Source organism: Sminthopsis crassicaudata, chromosome 3 (genome assembly GCF_048593235.1).
Source record: "Sminthopsis crassicaudata isolate SCR6 chromosome 3, ASM4859323v1, whole genome shotgun sequence".
Lineage (NCBI taxonomy): Eukaryota > Metazoa > Chordata > Mammalia > Dasyuromorphia > Dasyuridae > Sminthopsis > Sminthopsis crassicaudata.
The window spans coordinates 407,727,024-407,746,037 of NC_133619.1; the positions used below are offsets into that span (position 1 = coordinate 407,727,024).

At 32.7% G+C, this 19,014-nt stretch overlaps 1 protein-coding gene across 14 annotated transcripts in view; it reads left to right on the top strand.

Annotated features, from left to right (window-relative positions):
* Nucleotides 1-19,014, top strand: part of ANKRD44 (ankyrin repeat domain 44) — a 344,106-nt gene that overhangs the window by 223,159 nt on the left and 101,933 nt on the right. For all 14 annotated transcript variants that reach the window (XM_074302785.1, XM_074302794.1, XM_074302788.1 and 11 more), the window contains exons 9-10: nucleotides 3,191-3,269; nucleotides 12,835-12,949. In XM_074302785.1, coding sequence (XP_074158886.1) covers nucleotides 3,191-3,269; nucleotides 12,835-12,949 — 194 coding nt within the window. The remainder of the gene's footprint in view (nucleotides 1-3,190; nucleotides 3,270-12,834; nucleotides 12,950-19,014) is intronic.

Sequence of the window (19,014 nt, forward strand, 5' to 3'; positions counted from 1 at the left end):
TGTTACCTGCTCTTTTTCACATATCCTTACCTGCAAATTGTCATATTCTTATTACCTTGGGGAGAAGCTGAGATTCAAGGGGCCCAAAATCTTTTGTTGAGATAGACCTAGCTGGATTGTCTTCACATTACCTATAAAAGAACTGTCTCTGTCTGGAATCCATTGCTGATCTTTAGTGATTATCCCCTCAATGTGTGGCCACCTTGATATAATAAATCCTTTAAGTTTTCTTTGTTTTGAATTTTGCCTTGTTAATCAGAATGAAAGCCCAAATGAAATTTTTTCCTTTCTACATAATGAATTCTTACCCATATATTACCTTCTTTCTTGAATTTCTAATGTTTGATCATATTGTAATAGAGAGAGTTACTAGATTCAGTGTAGGGTCTAATATACTTTACAAATAGAAGCATAATATATTATAAAATGATTTTACTTCAAGATTTCCCCTCTGACAATTCTGTAAAGTGTAAATCCCTCAGCCTTATATTTAAAGTCCTCCACAATTTGGCCCCAATTTAACTTTCCAAAACTGCAACCCATCTTTACCTTCTATCTCTCTTTGTTATCTATGTCCTTCCATAAATGCTCTACAAGATGCAAAACAGTCGTCAGAAAACAGCTGCCCTTCCTCTTATCCCAACTAATATTTTCTTTGATCATATCCTGAAATCCATTTCCTTGGACTCAATGGAATATTACACGAAGAGAAGAAAAACATGATGAACCTTAAATAAGTATGGCATTGAAGGTGATATAGCCATCCTTCTGACATTTTAGAAGCAATTTGTCTTAGCCACACATGTCTCATCTTTTCTTCTTTTTCCTGCTTTGTCATTCTGTCAGTGTTCATTGGTATTTCACAAAAGTCCAAACACTGCAAGGCAAAAGAAGCAATGATAAGGGAAAGAGATTTTGCTGTCATTGAAGAAGGACAGAATTTATAAGCTATGCCTCTTAGAGATTTGTTACCTTTTCCTAGCACTATTTTAATTTATATAGATGCTCTCCAGTAAAAAATGGTGGCTTGACTTATAAGATGTCAATCACATTAGGCATTTCTTCTAAAAAGATATAAAATATGTGCTTACCATCTAAAGATGGCTTATGCATAAAAAATCAAATTATTAAAATAATAGTATAAATAGTTAAATAGAAAATACCCTTTACAGCAAGATTTAAGGAAATTATAAGGTCTATGCATAGAATTGTATCTTTGATCTTTATTGTCATCAATATTTCCTCAGAGGAAGTATGCTTTAGTGGAAAGGTCTCTGAATTTAGAATCACCAGAAATTTGGATTCAAATCCCATCACTGATTCTGACTAGCTATATGATTATAAGAGCACAGATATAGAGATGGAAGGAACCTTAGAGATAATACTATTATCTCTACTTCCACCATATCACACTGCTATATGAGCTTATTTATTTTGGGCAATTTTTTCAGGAAATTATCTGTTTGAGGATCTCCCAGATTATGATATGCTAATGAAAAATCTATTATTATTGCCAACTTTGCTTTAGTTTATTCAGTTAATTTTTACAGGTTCCATCTATTACCTTTAATTTTTTATTATTATTATAGCTTTTTATTTACAAAACATATGCATGGGTAATTTTTCAACATTGACCCTAGCAAAATCTTCTGTTCCAACTTTTCCTCTCCTTCCCCCTCCCCTTTCCCCTACCATCTATTACCTTTAACATCAGTAACAATAATATTAATAATAATAGCTGGCATTTATATAGTACTTTAAGGTTTGCAGAGCTCTCTACAGATAGTATTTAATTTTATCTTCATTTATACTAGGTAAAGTAGATGCCTATTTTAGATTTTATTTTACATATGAGAAAACTTAGCCTAAGGCCACACAGCTATTATCTGAGGCTGTACTGAACTCTCCTGTTCCCATGTTTTATTCACTATATCTCTTAAGCCTTGTTTTGGAGCAGGAAACCATTAAGACTAAAAGAAGTCTGAAATCCCAAGAAAAAAGGTACTCCAGTATTCAACATATTATTATTATAATAATTGCTATTACTGCTACAATAAATAATAGGTCTGACTTGGGCATTTGTGTCATAAGGGAGTTCAAAGGCCACCTAGTTGAACCTACATCTGAATAAGAATCCCATCTACAATGTACCCAACAAGTTATACTCTAATGTTTCCCTGTAGTCCTCAAGTCAAAGGGATCTTCGCTACCTTCTGAGGTACCTCCTCCCATTTTTTATCTTCTCTTATTGTTAGGAAACTGTGTCTTTCACCTAGTCTAACTATGCATCCTTACTATATCCTTCTATTGTACCTTGATCCTCTGGAGCCAATAAGTTTTAATAAAGTTAATTAATTGTTCATGACTAATTTACAAACTCTGTCCATTATGTTCTGTTTAGTCTCATTGGGCTAGAGTATTTCCCTTGACTGACTAGTTGAGAGATGGTCATTGTTTTTTGAGTCTTGCATAAATTTAAATTCCATACTGTGTACTCTCAAAATGGCAGCTCCTGAGTAGTTTTCATATGTTGATTCTGTGATCTCACATGAGGTCAACAAAATAAGGGCTTCTCATTTAAAACAGTGCAAAAAAAAAAAAATACTGCTTTTCAGGAGTGTTGGATTTTATTAAATGGGAGTAGGTCCCAGATCAGTTGTTAAATGTGACAATGATTTATGGCAAGTGAATTAGCCTCTGTTGAGACAGGACCTCACAAGTAAACACATCATTTGTCTTTTCCCCTTCTCCCCCATACTTTAGAGTATGTAAAAGTCTTGAAGAGTATCTTCTTTATTAGATAACTTTAGATGTTTTGTGCTAACTTTATTGACTAAAAGATATGAAGTCAGATTTCAGTTTCCACCTTCAACCCTGATTAAATCATTTTATATCCCCACCCCAAGATTTTTATCTATAAAATGGGAAATTTTATGTTTCTAGCAGTCCAATTTGATAAAGGTTTAACAGCAGGCCAAATATTTAGCATTAAACAACTGTTTGAGAGTTCTCATAAAAAAAAAAAAAAACTCCTTCATAATTATCTTTAGTCTTTCTGTTATGACAAAATATTTAGTATTAAGCTTCTGAATGAAAACTTCATGATATCAATTCCTCAATTATATCATTAGGGACATTAGATGACATTGATTTATGAACAAATTATCTTTTCTCTCTCTCTTTTTTAAAGAGTAAGGATGGAAAGAGTCCACTGCACATGACAGCTGTCCATGGAAGGTTCACACGATCACAAACACTCATTCAAAATGGTAAGAGAACATTCATGTATCCCCTCTTCTGATTTTGGTTTCCAGTCGTCTAAAAATCAAAGGTGATAGCTGTGCTGGTGTTTTGCTTTTCATTGTTTTTGAGGATTTTTAAAATGACTGTTGAAAGCTCCTTTCCAAAAACTGTCAAATATATCATAAATAATTAGCATAATTATGAGAAACCTTCACATACAAGTCAAAAGGTAAAGGAGTAGATATTGTAAAGGATGAACTTACAGTCTCATGGTCCTTCCCTGATCACTTAAAAATAACAAAATTATATTATCATATACATTTATGGATAAAGTTTAACTTGTTTACAGAAATTAGAATTAAACATGATCTTCTGTCCTTAATTTATGATAATCTTGTCTAGATAAACAAAGGAAGAAATGGTAAGAGATTCAGAGGAAGGTAAATCAGAAAATGCAATGGCACTTGGGTCAGAAAATTCAATAAATTTCTAATTCCTGAATAGTTTATCTTATCTGTTAACTCTCCTTTCATGCCCATTATAGACAAAATAGTTTGTCCTCATCTCTTCTCATGTGGGCTAGACTAACAACTTCATAACTGGTCTTCCTCATTCCATTCTATTTCCTTTCCAGTCTTTTCATGCTGCTGCTAAAATAGTCTTCCAACTCCATCACTCTGAGTTATTCCTAGACTCAGACCTTCAGTGACTCTCCATTGTTTACTAAAATATTAACTGAAGATACTAGCATTCAAATCCCTTCATGAATTTGGCTCTTACCCAACCTTCTAATCCTATCTCATATTATTACTCTAAAATATTCTTTGTCCTATATTCTTAGCTTTGCTCATGCTGCTCCCCTGTCCATATTCGAAGTCTGTCTATTTCTTCATGTAAGATTCAAGAGCTTCCTCTTCCATCATATTTCCTGTACTCTTCCAGGGATCTCATCTTCCTCAAATTTCTTTTGGCACTATGTGTTTTTTGTATTGTAACTACTTATATATCTCTTTTAAAATGTAAGTTTTTATATCTGTGCTTGGGGGCTAGCATAGTACTTTTAATATAGCAGGTACTTGTTGCAGTTAATGAGGTGGGAAAAATTATTTTCTACATCAGGAAGGCACCTAAATTGTTGGTTGAATTTTGTTGAGCTGTCCTAATTGAAGATACATTCTGTATCATTTAAAAGAACTTTTAGGAAAAGGTACTTCCTAATCTCTCAGAAAGTATTCTTCTCTATTTAACACAGCTCTGTTATATGGTGAAACATTGTAAATTTTTACTTTAATGATTTGGAATTTGTGATAGCAATTGTATCTTTGCTAAGAATGTCAGTAGGACAAATAAAATTTTAAAAAGGAATTTCTTTCCTTTGGCAAGATAACATAATGTCTTTCTAACATTCTCAAGAACTTTGAGTTTCCTATTTATAAAATAGCATTATGAACTAATTAGGAATCATTCATAGTTGTTGATTAAAGGAGGTCCCTTCATATATTTCAACTAGGTAAGTTTTTTTTTAAATTTTTATTCTAGTTTTTGTTTATCTTTTCTATATGTTATTTTTATAATAAAATTATATTTTACTTTTAATGGAATTTCAGAATTCAGTCTTCATTAATTCAGACAGCATTTTCCTTTTCCCTCTTCTTTCTGACAGTCTAAAATAGTAAGGTTTTATTATAGTTATTGTGAATATAGTTTCTGGAATTATTAATTATAGAAATAAAACTTTTAAATCTATAAATACATTATCATCCAGTGAACATGTATTAATGTCATTATCTTTCTTTCTTTTAACTTTTCCCAATGTCTTTTACTTTTGTCTAAAACTATGATTTCATTAGTGCTAGGGAACCCCTAGTATAAGTCCCTCTCCTGCTACAGTTCAGCAACTTATATCTAATAACAGTGTTAGAGAATTTCTTGAAACATTTGAAACATTTGCCTCTGGTAACACAGCTTTGGTATGTCATAGAAGGACTTAAACTGCAACATCAATTAAAAAAGAAATAGAAGACAATATTGATTAAATTTCTCACTAAGATACCATCTTGCTTTATTTTTCTAACTATAAAAGCAACCATTTTCTTAGTTACCTTAATAGCATTCCTTCCCTTATTCAAGTAAAAGCCTATCTACATGAATGAATGGAAAAAATTAAAAGTTGTAGTTAAGCTACTGTTTATTTCATTTCAATTAATTTTATTAAATTGAAATTACAAATCCTTGTCCATTCAGCAATTTATAATTTAATTTATAAACATATTTAAAGTTATTAATTTATTGATTGATCAATGTAGTTATCTGGTCATAGTCATTTTTTATAATTTTATATGTAATGTAGTTATATATAATACTAGTTTTATATGTTACTATTAGTTGGATGAAGATACAGCTTTTATTCAGTATTGATGCTCTCTATAATTTGTGTGCTGGGAGTCTTAGGGAGCCACATAGGAAAACAGATAGAGGCTTCAGGAAGAGCTAGACAGAGAACTAAGAACTAAGACTAAAAAAGGAGAAGGAAGTCTGAGATTGTAGAGAGTAAAAACCATCCATATATGCATGTATAATTTCATTTACCTTGTTGAGCTCCACTACCCAAACTATTCTTTATTCTCTTATATGGTACATTTAAAGAAACCATTGGAAAAACTTCTCCACCAAGATGTTGTTGGCTAATAGAAAGAACCCTAAGAACCCTAAGGCACTTGATAAAAACAAAGTAAATAATACTCTTTCTATTCACCATCACAAGAGGTTGCCATTTAAACATAATTCAGATTTAATACGCAATTTTGATGTCTTTCCAGGTTCATTAAATTAGGATTTTGCTAAATCAGTTTCCAAGTATCCTGTAATTTACTCTTATTTATACAAGTCACCATAATTTGGATACAAACCTTTTCATATACTTTGAAATTAGGAAGATTTTGTAAAGCCTCTTAAACTTTTCTAGAAGCAAAATTCTTTGGATATATTCTCATTATTCCTATATTCCCTCATCAGAATTATTTTGTTTTGTTTTGTTTTGGTCTGGATTTGTGATTTCATATTCATTACTGTTTTTCCCACCTTCCTCTCCTTCCCTGCCATGCACATATATATACATGTTGTTTCTCACATTCCTTTTAAATTGTGAAACTCTGACTAGGATATGGCATTCAAACACTTAAAATATCTTCTTATCTTTTTAACAACTGTGACTCAGGTTAGCTTTTGTTGATAAACAAAATTTCTGAATCATGTTACCTTATATTTCATTCTGATCTTTGGATATTTTTAACCACATTTGCATAAACCTTTTCATTCTGAATTTTATATTTTCTTCCCATGTTCCTCTGCTTTTTCTGTGTTACATTTGGAACTAAGTCTTCCTTTGGAATTATGCTAATATTTTAGTATCCCTTCCACCTACCCCCATCTCTTCCCTCTGTAGTAACTCTCCAAACAGCTATTTAATTGAACCATTAGATTTTCAAGTGGTGAAAACTGAGGGAAAGTGTGTTAATAGTCTATTTATGAGTTCCTATCATCCTATGAATATGCCATCTTGCAACACTCAACTGTAGTTTTTTCCTCACTACAATTTAGCATTTCTCAGGACCAATCAGCTTTGAAGCTTTCAAGTTAGCTCTAGGGATATGAGTACAGATAGTCCTAAGAGAGTGCTCCAATAGGCCATCTCTAGACAACTGGAAAGTAGGTGAAATTTTGCTTTTATGTCTCCAATATTCTCTTTCTTAAGTTTCTCCTTTGTTGCTACCATCTCCCAAGTGAATTTTCAGAGGAGATGTTCTTCTTTCTGTCTGATTTGCATGAAAGGATTTAATGTTATTTAATGTTCTTACCCCTTTGTAACAAAGGATCTCTTCTCTTCTTAAAGAAATTTTAAGCATCAGTGAACAAGGCAAGAGATGAAATACATTTTTGCCCTATGCAGGTCCTCATCTGCAGTGCTGATTTTAAGGTTCAATTCAGATCTAGAATTCCATTTTGAGACTAAGCCCCATCAGGCCAGGTCTGTTGGGGATTTCCAGGCAGGTTTCTGGGTTCTTATTTCATTTCTAAAAATTCCCAAAGATCCCAGGCTTCAAGAACCAATCCCAAAGGTATCAAAATGGATCTGTTCTTCTGAGCATTCTCTAGTCTTCTTAAATAAATGTTAAGTTATCTATCTCAGTGTAAAATAGACCTTACTGCTGCTGTGCTGAACTGAGGGGCTCCTGGTCTCACTCTGGCCTGATCTAGCATCTGGAACTGATATAAATGCCAAGACCAAAAGACGCCTTTCACAAGCTATCCTGTTATTAACCTTACCTTTGAAAAAAAAGATTAAATGAAATTTTATAATGCTTATTTAACAGTCACCTGTATCCAAAATGAGAACTGGGCATATCTCTATTTGGCATTTAAAAATTCCTGAGATGAAGTTTTGTTCATCTTTTCTTTTTTTCCTATTTTGGCTTCCTTCCAAAAAGACTATGTATCTCAATATCCCACACCCCCTATGCTTTACAGGTTTCAATTCTCAGCTGATCCATCTATACCTTGTTCAGATCATCAGAGTTGGGTCACTGTGAGGTATGGGCTTTCTTTACTTACCATTATCTGGATCATACCCATGTTAAAAGTGCTTGGCCAGAGAATACAGTCCTTGAAAGCTATAAATACTCATACTGACCAGTGACCTACCCAGAGTGACATGGCTAGTAAGTGTCTAAGGCCAGATTTGGACTTAGGAAGATGAGTCTTTTTGGTTCTCAGCTCAGTGCTCTAATGACCTGCACCACCTACCTGGATCTAGCAAATAGTAAGTAAGCATTTAATGAATACTTGTTGGTTGATTGATTGATTGGAAAGTAATATCCATTATTTAATGGTATGTGATATTATCCCATTCTCTTTTTGTCAGATATTAGCCCAACACTGTCTTCTCTGATAAAGAAATCAAGTTGGGACAAAGAAATCTAAGAAAACCTGTAGCTATATTTTATTCAGCAGTTTTGGCTTCTAGATGCTTAAAGTCATGCCTAATAGGTTACAAAAGTTCATGAAATGTTTTTTTCATAGAGGGTTTAAAAATAAATTAAGCTTTGGAAGGAAGATTGGAACACTAATGCTGGGATTACTCATTCTGACTTTCTTTGACCTTTTGGTGTGGAATGCCTGTGAGGCAAGTAATTAAGATGACCCCTCTTGTTTGTTCAATAAAACTCTAATTTTAGATGAATAATTAGATAATGTTACATAAATTATCTTTCCTGCTATTACATGGACTATGACACTCTGTAGTTAACATGCTATGCATACTGAAAAACTCTGGTATTTGTTTTTCTTCAACCAATTATTAAGCATTTAACTTGTACTTTCAGGGAAGATTAAATATATTAATTTGCATTTCAATCGGGTTTCAAAGGTTTGTAGTTAAATGTTCCAAGGATTTTTTTTAAACAAACAGAATTTTAATTTAGTAAAATATTTCATAGTATGAAACATATCCCTTACCTACATAAGATATAGTTTTATTTTTCCAATATTTGCTCTAATTTTTCATCAGCTTCAGAGGGAGAAATAAACATTGATGAAAGAGAAAATTAATTTACAATTTTTCCAAGTTTCAAAGTGGCCTTGAAAATATTAGTAATTAATAAGAGTAAAAAAAAAAAGTCCCAAACCCCAAAACTTTGCCTGCTTTTCCTTCATAATCTACCCTCAGAAATATTCAGTTTTACTTTCTTACTTATCTTTCTAGTACTTTGAAAGTAATTCATAATTGAGCCCAGAAATCCCCTTAGTGTAGCCTTATGGAACCTGATTGGAGCATAAAGAAATGTGTACATTTACATTGTGTAGGAGGGAAGGGAGAGATGGAAAGTGATTATCCATAAAAAGGACGGGGATGATGCTGGGATAAGAGATTCCATCTTCCTTTGTAAATCTTAGGACCTGCCAACCAAAGAAGTAGAGTTCTATCACTTTCTCATGGGTTGTTTTTGTTTTTTGTTTTTGTTTTTAACTCTACTAATTATTTAGCTTAAATTTTTTTTTTGTTTGTTTTTTAAAGCTGGGTAAGCATTTGGTTAAGTGTGGCCCTACAAAAGTCCTGTGACCAGTCCAAAAAAAAAATTCTGGGCTTTATTTGTTGGGTCAGACCATCCACATTTGCTTTGACATAGTTCTGTGGTGCCCATGGCTGATAGGTAGAATCCTATTTCTAAGAATGCTTTCTAGGATACACAAAAGCAGTTACTTCTAAACTCAATCTAAATTAAAATAATTTCTTCTAAGTCTTTGGAAGAGCAGTTTATAGTATATAAAAATAAAGATTTGTGGGAAGATAAAATTGCATGGTGTTCCAGCCATTTGTAATTTGTGTCATACATAGGAATCAAAAAGGAAATATACAAACTAAAACAGTTAAATTTTTTTTTTAACAAAACCAGTTTTTAAAATAGTCCTTTCCAAATCTTAAATGTGGCATGCTTGTTGACTGGCAGAAAATGAACATATTTCATAATTTATACCATAACAAACATCCCTCTCCAGTCTTACTCAAATGCTTCATTGTGGTATAGCAGTGAACTGTGGCTTCTTGAAGGCTATCTCAGCTGACCCCAACACTGGTGGGTTCTTCTGTGCCAAGCAACTCTACTTAAATTCCTGACAACAGACTGTGTCTATTGTCCAAATGCCAACCTGAGTTCCAAGAGGCATATCTCCAGTAAACGATTATTAGACAATTAATTCTTTGGCCATAGCAATCTACAAAATACAGAGAAGTAAAAATAGGCTGTCCAGCCTTGCAACCTTGTTATACTTCCGAAATTATAATAACAGTAGGGCAGTAAAAGGCAGATGTGTATGTTTTTTCCTTGCAGAGATGGTTGTCAGGCATTTACCAGCTCACCACTACTTAGCACCCTTTTTTTTTTTTTTTTTTTTTTTTTGTTCACACAGTTATCAAGTTAAGTTTCTCATTGCCTTTTACCTGGACTATTGCAATCTTCTAATTGACTTTTTTGCCTCAAGTCTCTTGGCACTCTAACAAATACTATACCCAGTTCTCAAAGTGATTTTCTTTAAATGGGGATCTAATCAGGTTCCCTCTCCTTTCCCTCACTTAATAAACTCCAGTAGTGCCCTATAACATCTAGGATCAAATATAAATCCCTTTGGCATTTAATGCTCTTCATAATCTGGTCCCTATCTGCCTTTCTAGTCTCCAAATCTTATTTCACTGTACTCCATGCCTCTTGCACATTCCATATGCACTTCTTCCTCCTATCTACCTCCCTGGCTTCCTTCAAAATTCAGCTCAAATCTTATCTCCTACAGGAAGCCATTGCCTCCTAAAGTTACCTTTTGTCTTCCCTATGTATATATTGTATGTACCTATTTTTATACCTATTATCTTTCCCATTAGAACGTAAGCTACTCATAGAGACTATTTTTTAAAATGTTTCATTATAATTTTACAAAGGCTTGGCTAAAAACAAAATTAGTATGAAATATCCATCCCTTTATAATAAATGGGGGTGAAGGTCTGTACAGAAGGGAGAAAAACAGAAAATCTTCCAGTTCTTTTTAAAAATTTTCAATAGTATTTCATTTTTCCAATTTTCCAATTTTCAATAGAATTTAATTTTTCAATAATATATAATCTAATAAATTAATTTTTCCAATTATATATAAAGATGTTTTTCAACATTCATTTTTGTAAGATTTTGAGTTCCAATTTTTTTTTCACCTTTCTTCCCTTACCCATGGAGGCTATTTTTGTATTTCTATTGTTATACTATGTTTTACCATGACTAGAGTTCTAGATCTAAAGTTAGGAAAACCTACTAGTTGTTTGATCATGGGCAACAGCATGCTAGTTATGGAGGAGTGGGAGCTTGTTAGAGATTGCCTCAATTTTTTCAATGAAAAAAAGAGATGAGGGCCTCTCCTAAAAAGGAGAGGAGGAAGTAAGTAGTTTAATAAGAGTAGAGAAATAGCTGTGATATTATGGAGTCTATTAAGGAAGAGTAAAAAGCTTTTCTGTTACCCTTTCCTGTAAGATATAAAATTGGGATCACTCAGCTGCTGGGAGTCATTACTTGGATATTTCTGTTCTTTAAAATGTGATGTTTTTCTGATCCAGTCTTTGATATTAGATATATTGACTTGACTTCCATGTGTTCCATGAAGTCTGATTATAATCATAAATTCATATTCACCAAAGGGCCTTTTACTTCTTAAAGTATACAAATGAAAACCATAGCTTGAAACCAGGCCAGCCTGACTGTTGTATTGAATAAAAAGCTGAATAAATGGGATTAGGATTTGGGAGAGTTTTGCTGACCATCTCTGAACCTTGAGATTTCTGAATGAAGTCTCGTAAATACATGTTTGTAGTTTTGTTTTTTGTTTTTTTGCTCAACTAACTTGTCCAATGTTAACTGACTTGTCAAGTATGAATTGCCAGTTAAATTTGTTATATTCTTTAATTCTTTTAGGGACCATTTGTTCCCTAAGGAAAATGGTTGAGAAACTGGACCATCAAGAATTACATTTTTTGATACCCTAAATATATTGGGTGCTTTTTTGTTATGGTTTAACATGCAATGATATTGAAAGTATAAATCAATTAACAGCAAAAAAAATATGATAAACTTAAAAAATTAATTCTTTCTTTTTCTTGTTTGATGGCTCTTTCTTTGCTTCTTTGACTTCATTCTTCTTTATCCTGAAGCTTTTGCTTAGTTTTCACCACAGATTTCACCAGGCACATAATAAACATTTATTATATGAATGTACCTTTTCCTCTTTTTTCTCATTTTCTTCTTCATTTACTTTCTACACTATTTTCTCTTTCTTAGACTAGAAACTCTTTGATAGTAGGAACTGTTTTCATCACTATCATTTTATACTTGGTATATCACTTAAACTTGCTACTAAAAGTACCAATAGTTGATTAAAATGGATTTTTATTAATTTCAATTTCAATGTTCCCATGCATGCCTTTATTATTTATTTATATTTAGACTCACAGAATTTCAGAATTGAATAGGGCCTCACTGGAGATTGTATCTTGAGCTGGGTAGTTAAAATACTTTCATTCTCATTTTTAATAGTTTAGATCATTTCATTATGTTTAAAACATAATTAACATTATGTTAAACATAATTTTATTTATATAGTTGGGGTAGGTTTGTTTTTTGGTTGATTTTTTTTTGCATCATCAGGTAAATATTGAGATTAAAATGGGCCTCAGCATTTCATTTTTATTAAATTTGATTACATTCTTAGTTTAGGGCAGAAAAGCAATTGTGACAATGTGAGTCTTGCCTCAGGGGAACTTTTAACACAGTCTCTTTGGATTAGACATATACTGTAAAATATAATCCCCAGAGATATATTCTTTCTCTCTCTCCCCCTCTTTCCCTCCCTCCCCCCCTCTTCCCCCCCCCCCCCCATATATGTATTGTCTTACCATAAAGATACACACTTGGTAGGGAAACAAATGGATATTTTGTGAATAAGAATACCATATCCTCCATGCTAAATCCTTGCATTATGTTATATTAAAATCTGTTTCAGGAGGTGAAATTGATTGTGTGGATAAGGATGGCAACACCCCTCTCCATGTGGCTGCAAGATATGGTCATGAGCTTTTGATTAACACCTTAATAACCAGCGGAGCTGACACAGCCAAGTAGGTTATAGAAAAAATACTGTTCAATAATTGTCAGATACTAGTAATGCTGCCAAATAGATTTCACCATGCAGGAAATTTATTCAGATTAGAGATAAAGCCCTACTACTGCTTGAAAAGCAAATTCAGTTTGAAATAAAATAGCTTTTTATGGCAGATGTGACTAAGAGATGGTTTATCTTTTAGTTACTTGAGGGTACTAGTATGTTTCAGCATACTCTCATTAAAAGTCACAGGAATTTAGAACTGGAAAGACCCTTAGATATCATTTAGTCCAAATTCCTCTCTTATATAGATGAGAAATCCAAGGCTGATTTAAGTGACTTGCTAACAGTCTACAAATTATAATTGAGCTTTAGTCTAGATTCTGCATTCTAATGATGCTATTTTCCAAGTTATTTGCTGATTTCCTTGTAGAAAAATGGTGTGCTGAAATCTGGTTTTGGGGTCTGAAGGACTGAGTTCAATTTTACTTCTGATACATTCTGTGAGACCAAGAGGAAAATTATTTAAATTTCTCAAAGCCTCAATTTCACCATTTGGAAAGTGCAGAGAATAATACCTATAATATCAACTCCCAAGAGGTGCTAGGAAGCCCAAATGAGATAATATATTTAAAGTACTTTGTAAATTATATAATACTGTTTAAATGCCAGTTATTATAATTGTTATTATTATAATTATTAGTGTATCTGAGTACGAGGAATAATATATAACTAAAAAGAATGTGTTTTGGTGTTTACATTCTCCTTTTATTCTGTTTTGTTTTAATATTTAACTGTTAATGTCTGTTTTGGTTGCAGACCTAGCAATTGATTGAATTTGCTACATTATAAAAGGTGACTGTGAACTGTGAAGTAAAGTTTTCACTTTAATTCCAAAGTCATTCATTGATTGCCTATGGTAGGTCTAGTACTATGGTACATACTGCAGAGGAAAAGGAAAGAAATATGTGACATGGTCTCTGATCTCTGATCAGGTTGCAGTCTTTTGAGGGATAAAGGTGCAACGGAAACATAAGATTATGTAATGAAAATGATGCCAAAATATGAGAGATACATAATAAGTATCTTTGGTAGTCTAAGGAAAAAAATAAATGATGGCTGATCAACATTGAAGGGCCTTCAGAGAGAGAATGGGATTCAAAGCATAAGCTGAATTTGGAAATGTGATGAGAGAGCCTCAGTATTCTCATGTGTAAAATGAGCTAAAGTAGGAAATGGCAAACCACTTTAGTATCTTTGCCAAGAAAACCCCAAATAAGGTAATGAAAAGTTGGACATAACTGAAAAACAAGTGAATAACAACAAAAGTGTGGGTTGAGAATGGGGGTGAGGTGGAAAGTTATAACCAAAAAGGTACAAAAGTTGTGAAAGTAATAAAGAGCAAAGGATTTACCCCTGCTGTGTCTAAACTCTGAAAGACTGGGAACTACTTGCTATATCCCAATGTCTAGTTGCCTTGCATATAGTAGACATATAGTAAAACATATGCTGGTTCAATTGAATTAAATTGAGAGCAGAGGTCGGTGAATAGAGCAGTCTGAGGCTTTGGGAATGGACTTGGAGAGTAGTAAGAGGAAAGAGTGAATTTGTAAGACAGAACTTTCAATATCAGAAAGAAATTTGGACATGATATCAAAAGAATAGATACCACACTCGAAATCAGAAGAATGGAAACAAGATTCTCCTCAATTTGCCTTCAATTACCAAATTTGGGCAAAAAAAAAAAGTAAACATTTTTCTCTAGAGTAATATAAAAAATGAGTGAGTCTAAACATTTATTAGGTTGTTTTTAAAGGCAGATTTATTAAAAGATCAAGTCTTTGGGGCTGGAGGTATAGATCATGTGAGGCATTATTTTATTTGTTTATGATGATATAAAATAGGAATGTATAGTCATTCTGATGAAATCATATGGGGAGGGAGAGAAAGAGGTCAATTTCAGGGGAAAAGTACTTTTTTGGTTGGGAAGTTGAAAATTAGCAGAGATTGCAATAGATAGAAAATTATAGTTAGGAGACCAAACTATTTTCTATATATTTTTGTTTCTCATTTAAGTCCCCTTTATTTGTAAAAGATGTATTTGTTTACTATTGTTTGTGTTACTATTTCTTTTTCATGATAGAAAAATAAATAGCATATCACAAGATCACAGATCTAGATTTCAAGAGACTTAGCTAGTCTAACTCCTTCATTTCACAAATGAGGCCTTTTGTGATAAAATCATTTAAAGTCTCTGTTAAACCTTTAAGTTATATGTTTTAAAATATTAACTGATGTAAAGTCATTCCCAGGATTTAAGGAATCAGTTTCTTAACACAACCTGCTTTGAGCTACTTTACTCATACAGCAAGTTAGCTGATATTTCTGATGAACCAAAAGAGAATATTTTATAATGAATAACCATTGCTCAAAATAGTATAACTAAACAAAATGGTAAACTTACTTGTATATTTTTTTCTTATAGAATTTAAGAGTTGGGAGGAATATTAGATATCATCATGTCTAGATGAAGAAACTGAGGTTAGAAGAAGGGAAGTGACTTGCTTAGAATTACAGGAACTTGAATCTAGGTCTTCTGATACCCAGTCCAGTGATATTTTCATGAGATCATTTATTGATGTCTTTGATGAGATCTGTGAAATAAATTGATTTTTAGACCTCATTTACTCTGAAGTTAAGTAGGAAAGATAGATGAATGCTGAATCGGAAAAAAAAATGGATCCATTTTGATTCTATCAATTTTTACATAAAGCTAAGTAAAAGTAGCAACTAAAATGGAATTGACTTTTTATTTTGCCGAAATTATTCATTGCTAAGTTTTAGAATCATTTGGAGATTTTATCTCCTAATTTTGTACCTGATGAGATATGTCTATTCATACTTGATTAGAACTAATAAAGTCCCTTTTTATGTAGGCAATCTTGCCATATTTCTTTTCTGTGTAAGGTATCTTTAAAGCACCTTTAAAATATGTTGTTTTTGTTTTTGTTTTTTGTTTTTTAACTGCATTGTTTTTAAAGTTTTGACTGAGAAGGTCTGAAGTTCACTTCAACTATACAAACATCCATTTTTCCTTTAATTTCAATCTTGAAGATATATTCTAGTCCTAAGAATAGATCCTTAGCATCAATAGCATTCATTTGAATGTAAATAATATTATTTGCATCTGAACTAAAATCTTTGCTATCTCAGTACAAATGCTGAAAGTACTGCTTTTGGTTAGGCAGAAAAATAAATTGAACCCCAAATGAATTTTTCTGGACCTTCTTAAGTCAGAGATGAAGTTTATAAATAAAAAAAGTGAAATAATTACTAATAATATGTATTGATGATGAAATATAAGTAGTTATGTATAATAGAAAGAGTACTGAACCAGGCATTAAGAGCCAGGTGGAAAGCCAGGCTCTCAACCACTTCCAAGTTATAAGATCTTGGGCAAGTCACTATGCCTATAGCTTCTTTCTCTGTAAAATTAGAATAACATTTGCATTGTCTGACTTATAGAATGGTTGTGAGGATCAATACTTTATAACTATAAGGTGTTCTACAAATGTAAATTATTGCTATTCTCTCTACCTGGGAGCTTGAGTATGAAGTCTTTTGAAAAGTACTAGAAGTAAAATCTGCCAAATCCACAGTACCTTTCCTGCTAAAAGATTATTTACCCTGTTTGTATTCTTGATCCCAGTAGACTTTTTTCTCTGAAGTCTTACCTGAGTATTTCATCACAGTATGGAGGTGACCCACTGTAATAAGTTATACAAACAGAATAGAAGCTTTGAGCAGCCGTTGGAAGCAAAAAAATGTTTGGACTTCAGGTCCCATAAAAGATTCCATGTTTGTCATCTAAGGACCAGCATACCTAAATTCAGACTCTCCTTATTATAGATTGGTGACAAAAGGGGTAACTTTTCTGGCCATAGCAGTCTATGAAATCTTCCACTGAGACATGGAATGTTTGTAAAAATAAAAATATTAGATCTTTTGAAGTACTTTTGCTGTATTTGCATTTGAATATGAATAGCTTTTGTTGTGGGTATAATTGAATAATTAAGGAGTTAAAGAATCAAAAACACTAAGATATCCTCTCAGCCAGGACCTAGCCCTAGGAAAATTTTTTTCTAAAGCACTAAATGTGGGTAGACCTTCCATACATATTGACAAATATATTTAATCATTTAATTTTGCCACAAATTCCAATCACAAAACAATTAGTCTCACCCTACCCCATCCCATTCCCACTCCCCCACAAAAGAAAGGCATAAGCTTTCTTTCAGGTTTGCTTGGAGCTTCATTTAGCAAGGAACTTTCAAAGCATGTGGCACATAAAAATATTTAACGGCTGCTTCTGTTCTCATGAAGACTGAAAACTATCTTTGATGGTATTTACAGAAAATGTGTCTTTTCCCATCCCCCCACTTGTACCCTTTTGCAGGCATCAAGGTCAGTCACTGATGCAACTGCTTCTCAGATTTTTTTTTAAACGATGAGGGAGGCAATTACAAGGAGCTTTCCTCAACCTGACATTACCAAGAAGATGGGCAAATTGCATTTCTTGATGGATGCCAGCCATTATAGAGACCAGGTTGGAAATCTTCATCTAGGAACAGTAAATGAAAGCAGAAAAGAGGGAGAGAAAATGCTAATAAATAGAAAAGAGCCAATATGATAAGAGTGTGATACTTAGACAGCATGATTTGTAAGGGCACTGGATATCATGAATAGTAGATATGTTCATATCTACATATATGTGTGAAGATATAACTACACAATCATTTGAGGGATAGAAAATTACATAACCAAAGCTTAGAAATGCAAATTACATAGGCAATCAAAGTAGTTTTGTGGAGCATATGCCAATTTATTTCTGAGGCAGAATATTGCTTGGCCAATTTACATTAGAGAAGACCCATAGATAGTTAACTCTGGCAGGAGGTAAATTTATTTAGTGCTGTCACTGCTGGCTGCAATGAAGTTGCAAAGTCTGAAATATCCTGTTCAAACAACTGAATGTGAGAAAATGTGATGTTGTGACATCTAATTTTGATACTAATTGCCATCAAGTAGAATTGGTCATAAGGTATATTCTTCCTGCGTGACACATTAAAATGAGCTTAATTACAGAAGTTTCCCAAGTACCTCATTATAAGTATGGCTATCTTTCCATAATGTGATCCCATTGCATAGATCTCCAGGACAGCATTATAAGTGAGATTCCAGCGTTTTTCATTATTTTTGTAGTTATATTTTTCAGAACTATTTGGGCTACTTCAATAAACTCAATTCCAAAGATTCATCTCTGTTAATTCTCATACTACCTGTTTGCATACTATACATTTTTCAAAAAGAAATATATGACATGAAAAAATATTAAAGACAGGAACATTTCCCCTGAACAATATAAGTGCTCATTTTCTTTTCCAAAATCTTGAACCTGGTTTTGTTTGTAGAACATCCAATGGATGAACAGATATTTTTTCCCCTCGTTTTCCAATTACTAATACAGAGACAGACACAGAAAAGTTTCTTGATAAATATGTTGAATGCTTAGTTATGCATATTATTCTCCATCCCAAGAACAAATCAAAATAGCTTTTAGTGTTAGATATTGGAGGTGGTTAGTTTAATAAAAACTATAGAGAATAAAAACCGAAAGCATAGCTATTGATAGAGCTATAATTCCCTTATCCGCAACTGAATGTTTATAGTTTTTATCAGGATAGACTTTGAAAAGTAAAATGTTTATTTAAAACTGCTTAGAGAATTATTTACAGAAATATATTGGTGGGCAACAGAATGAGTTAGCAAGATCCTAGTTTAAATTCAATTTCAGATATTTACTATTTATGTGACTGTGGGCGAGTCACAACTTCTGTTTCTCTCAGTTTTCTCATCAATAAAATAGGGATAATGATAGAGTAATAAAGTATCTGCTTCCTAGTGTTTCTTTGAGGAAAAAATTAAACAATGTTTTAAAAGTATTTTGTAAACCAGAAAACACTATACAGACTGTTGTTATTATTATTGTTGTTACTATTATTATATGGTGGTCCTGTTTTT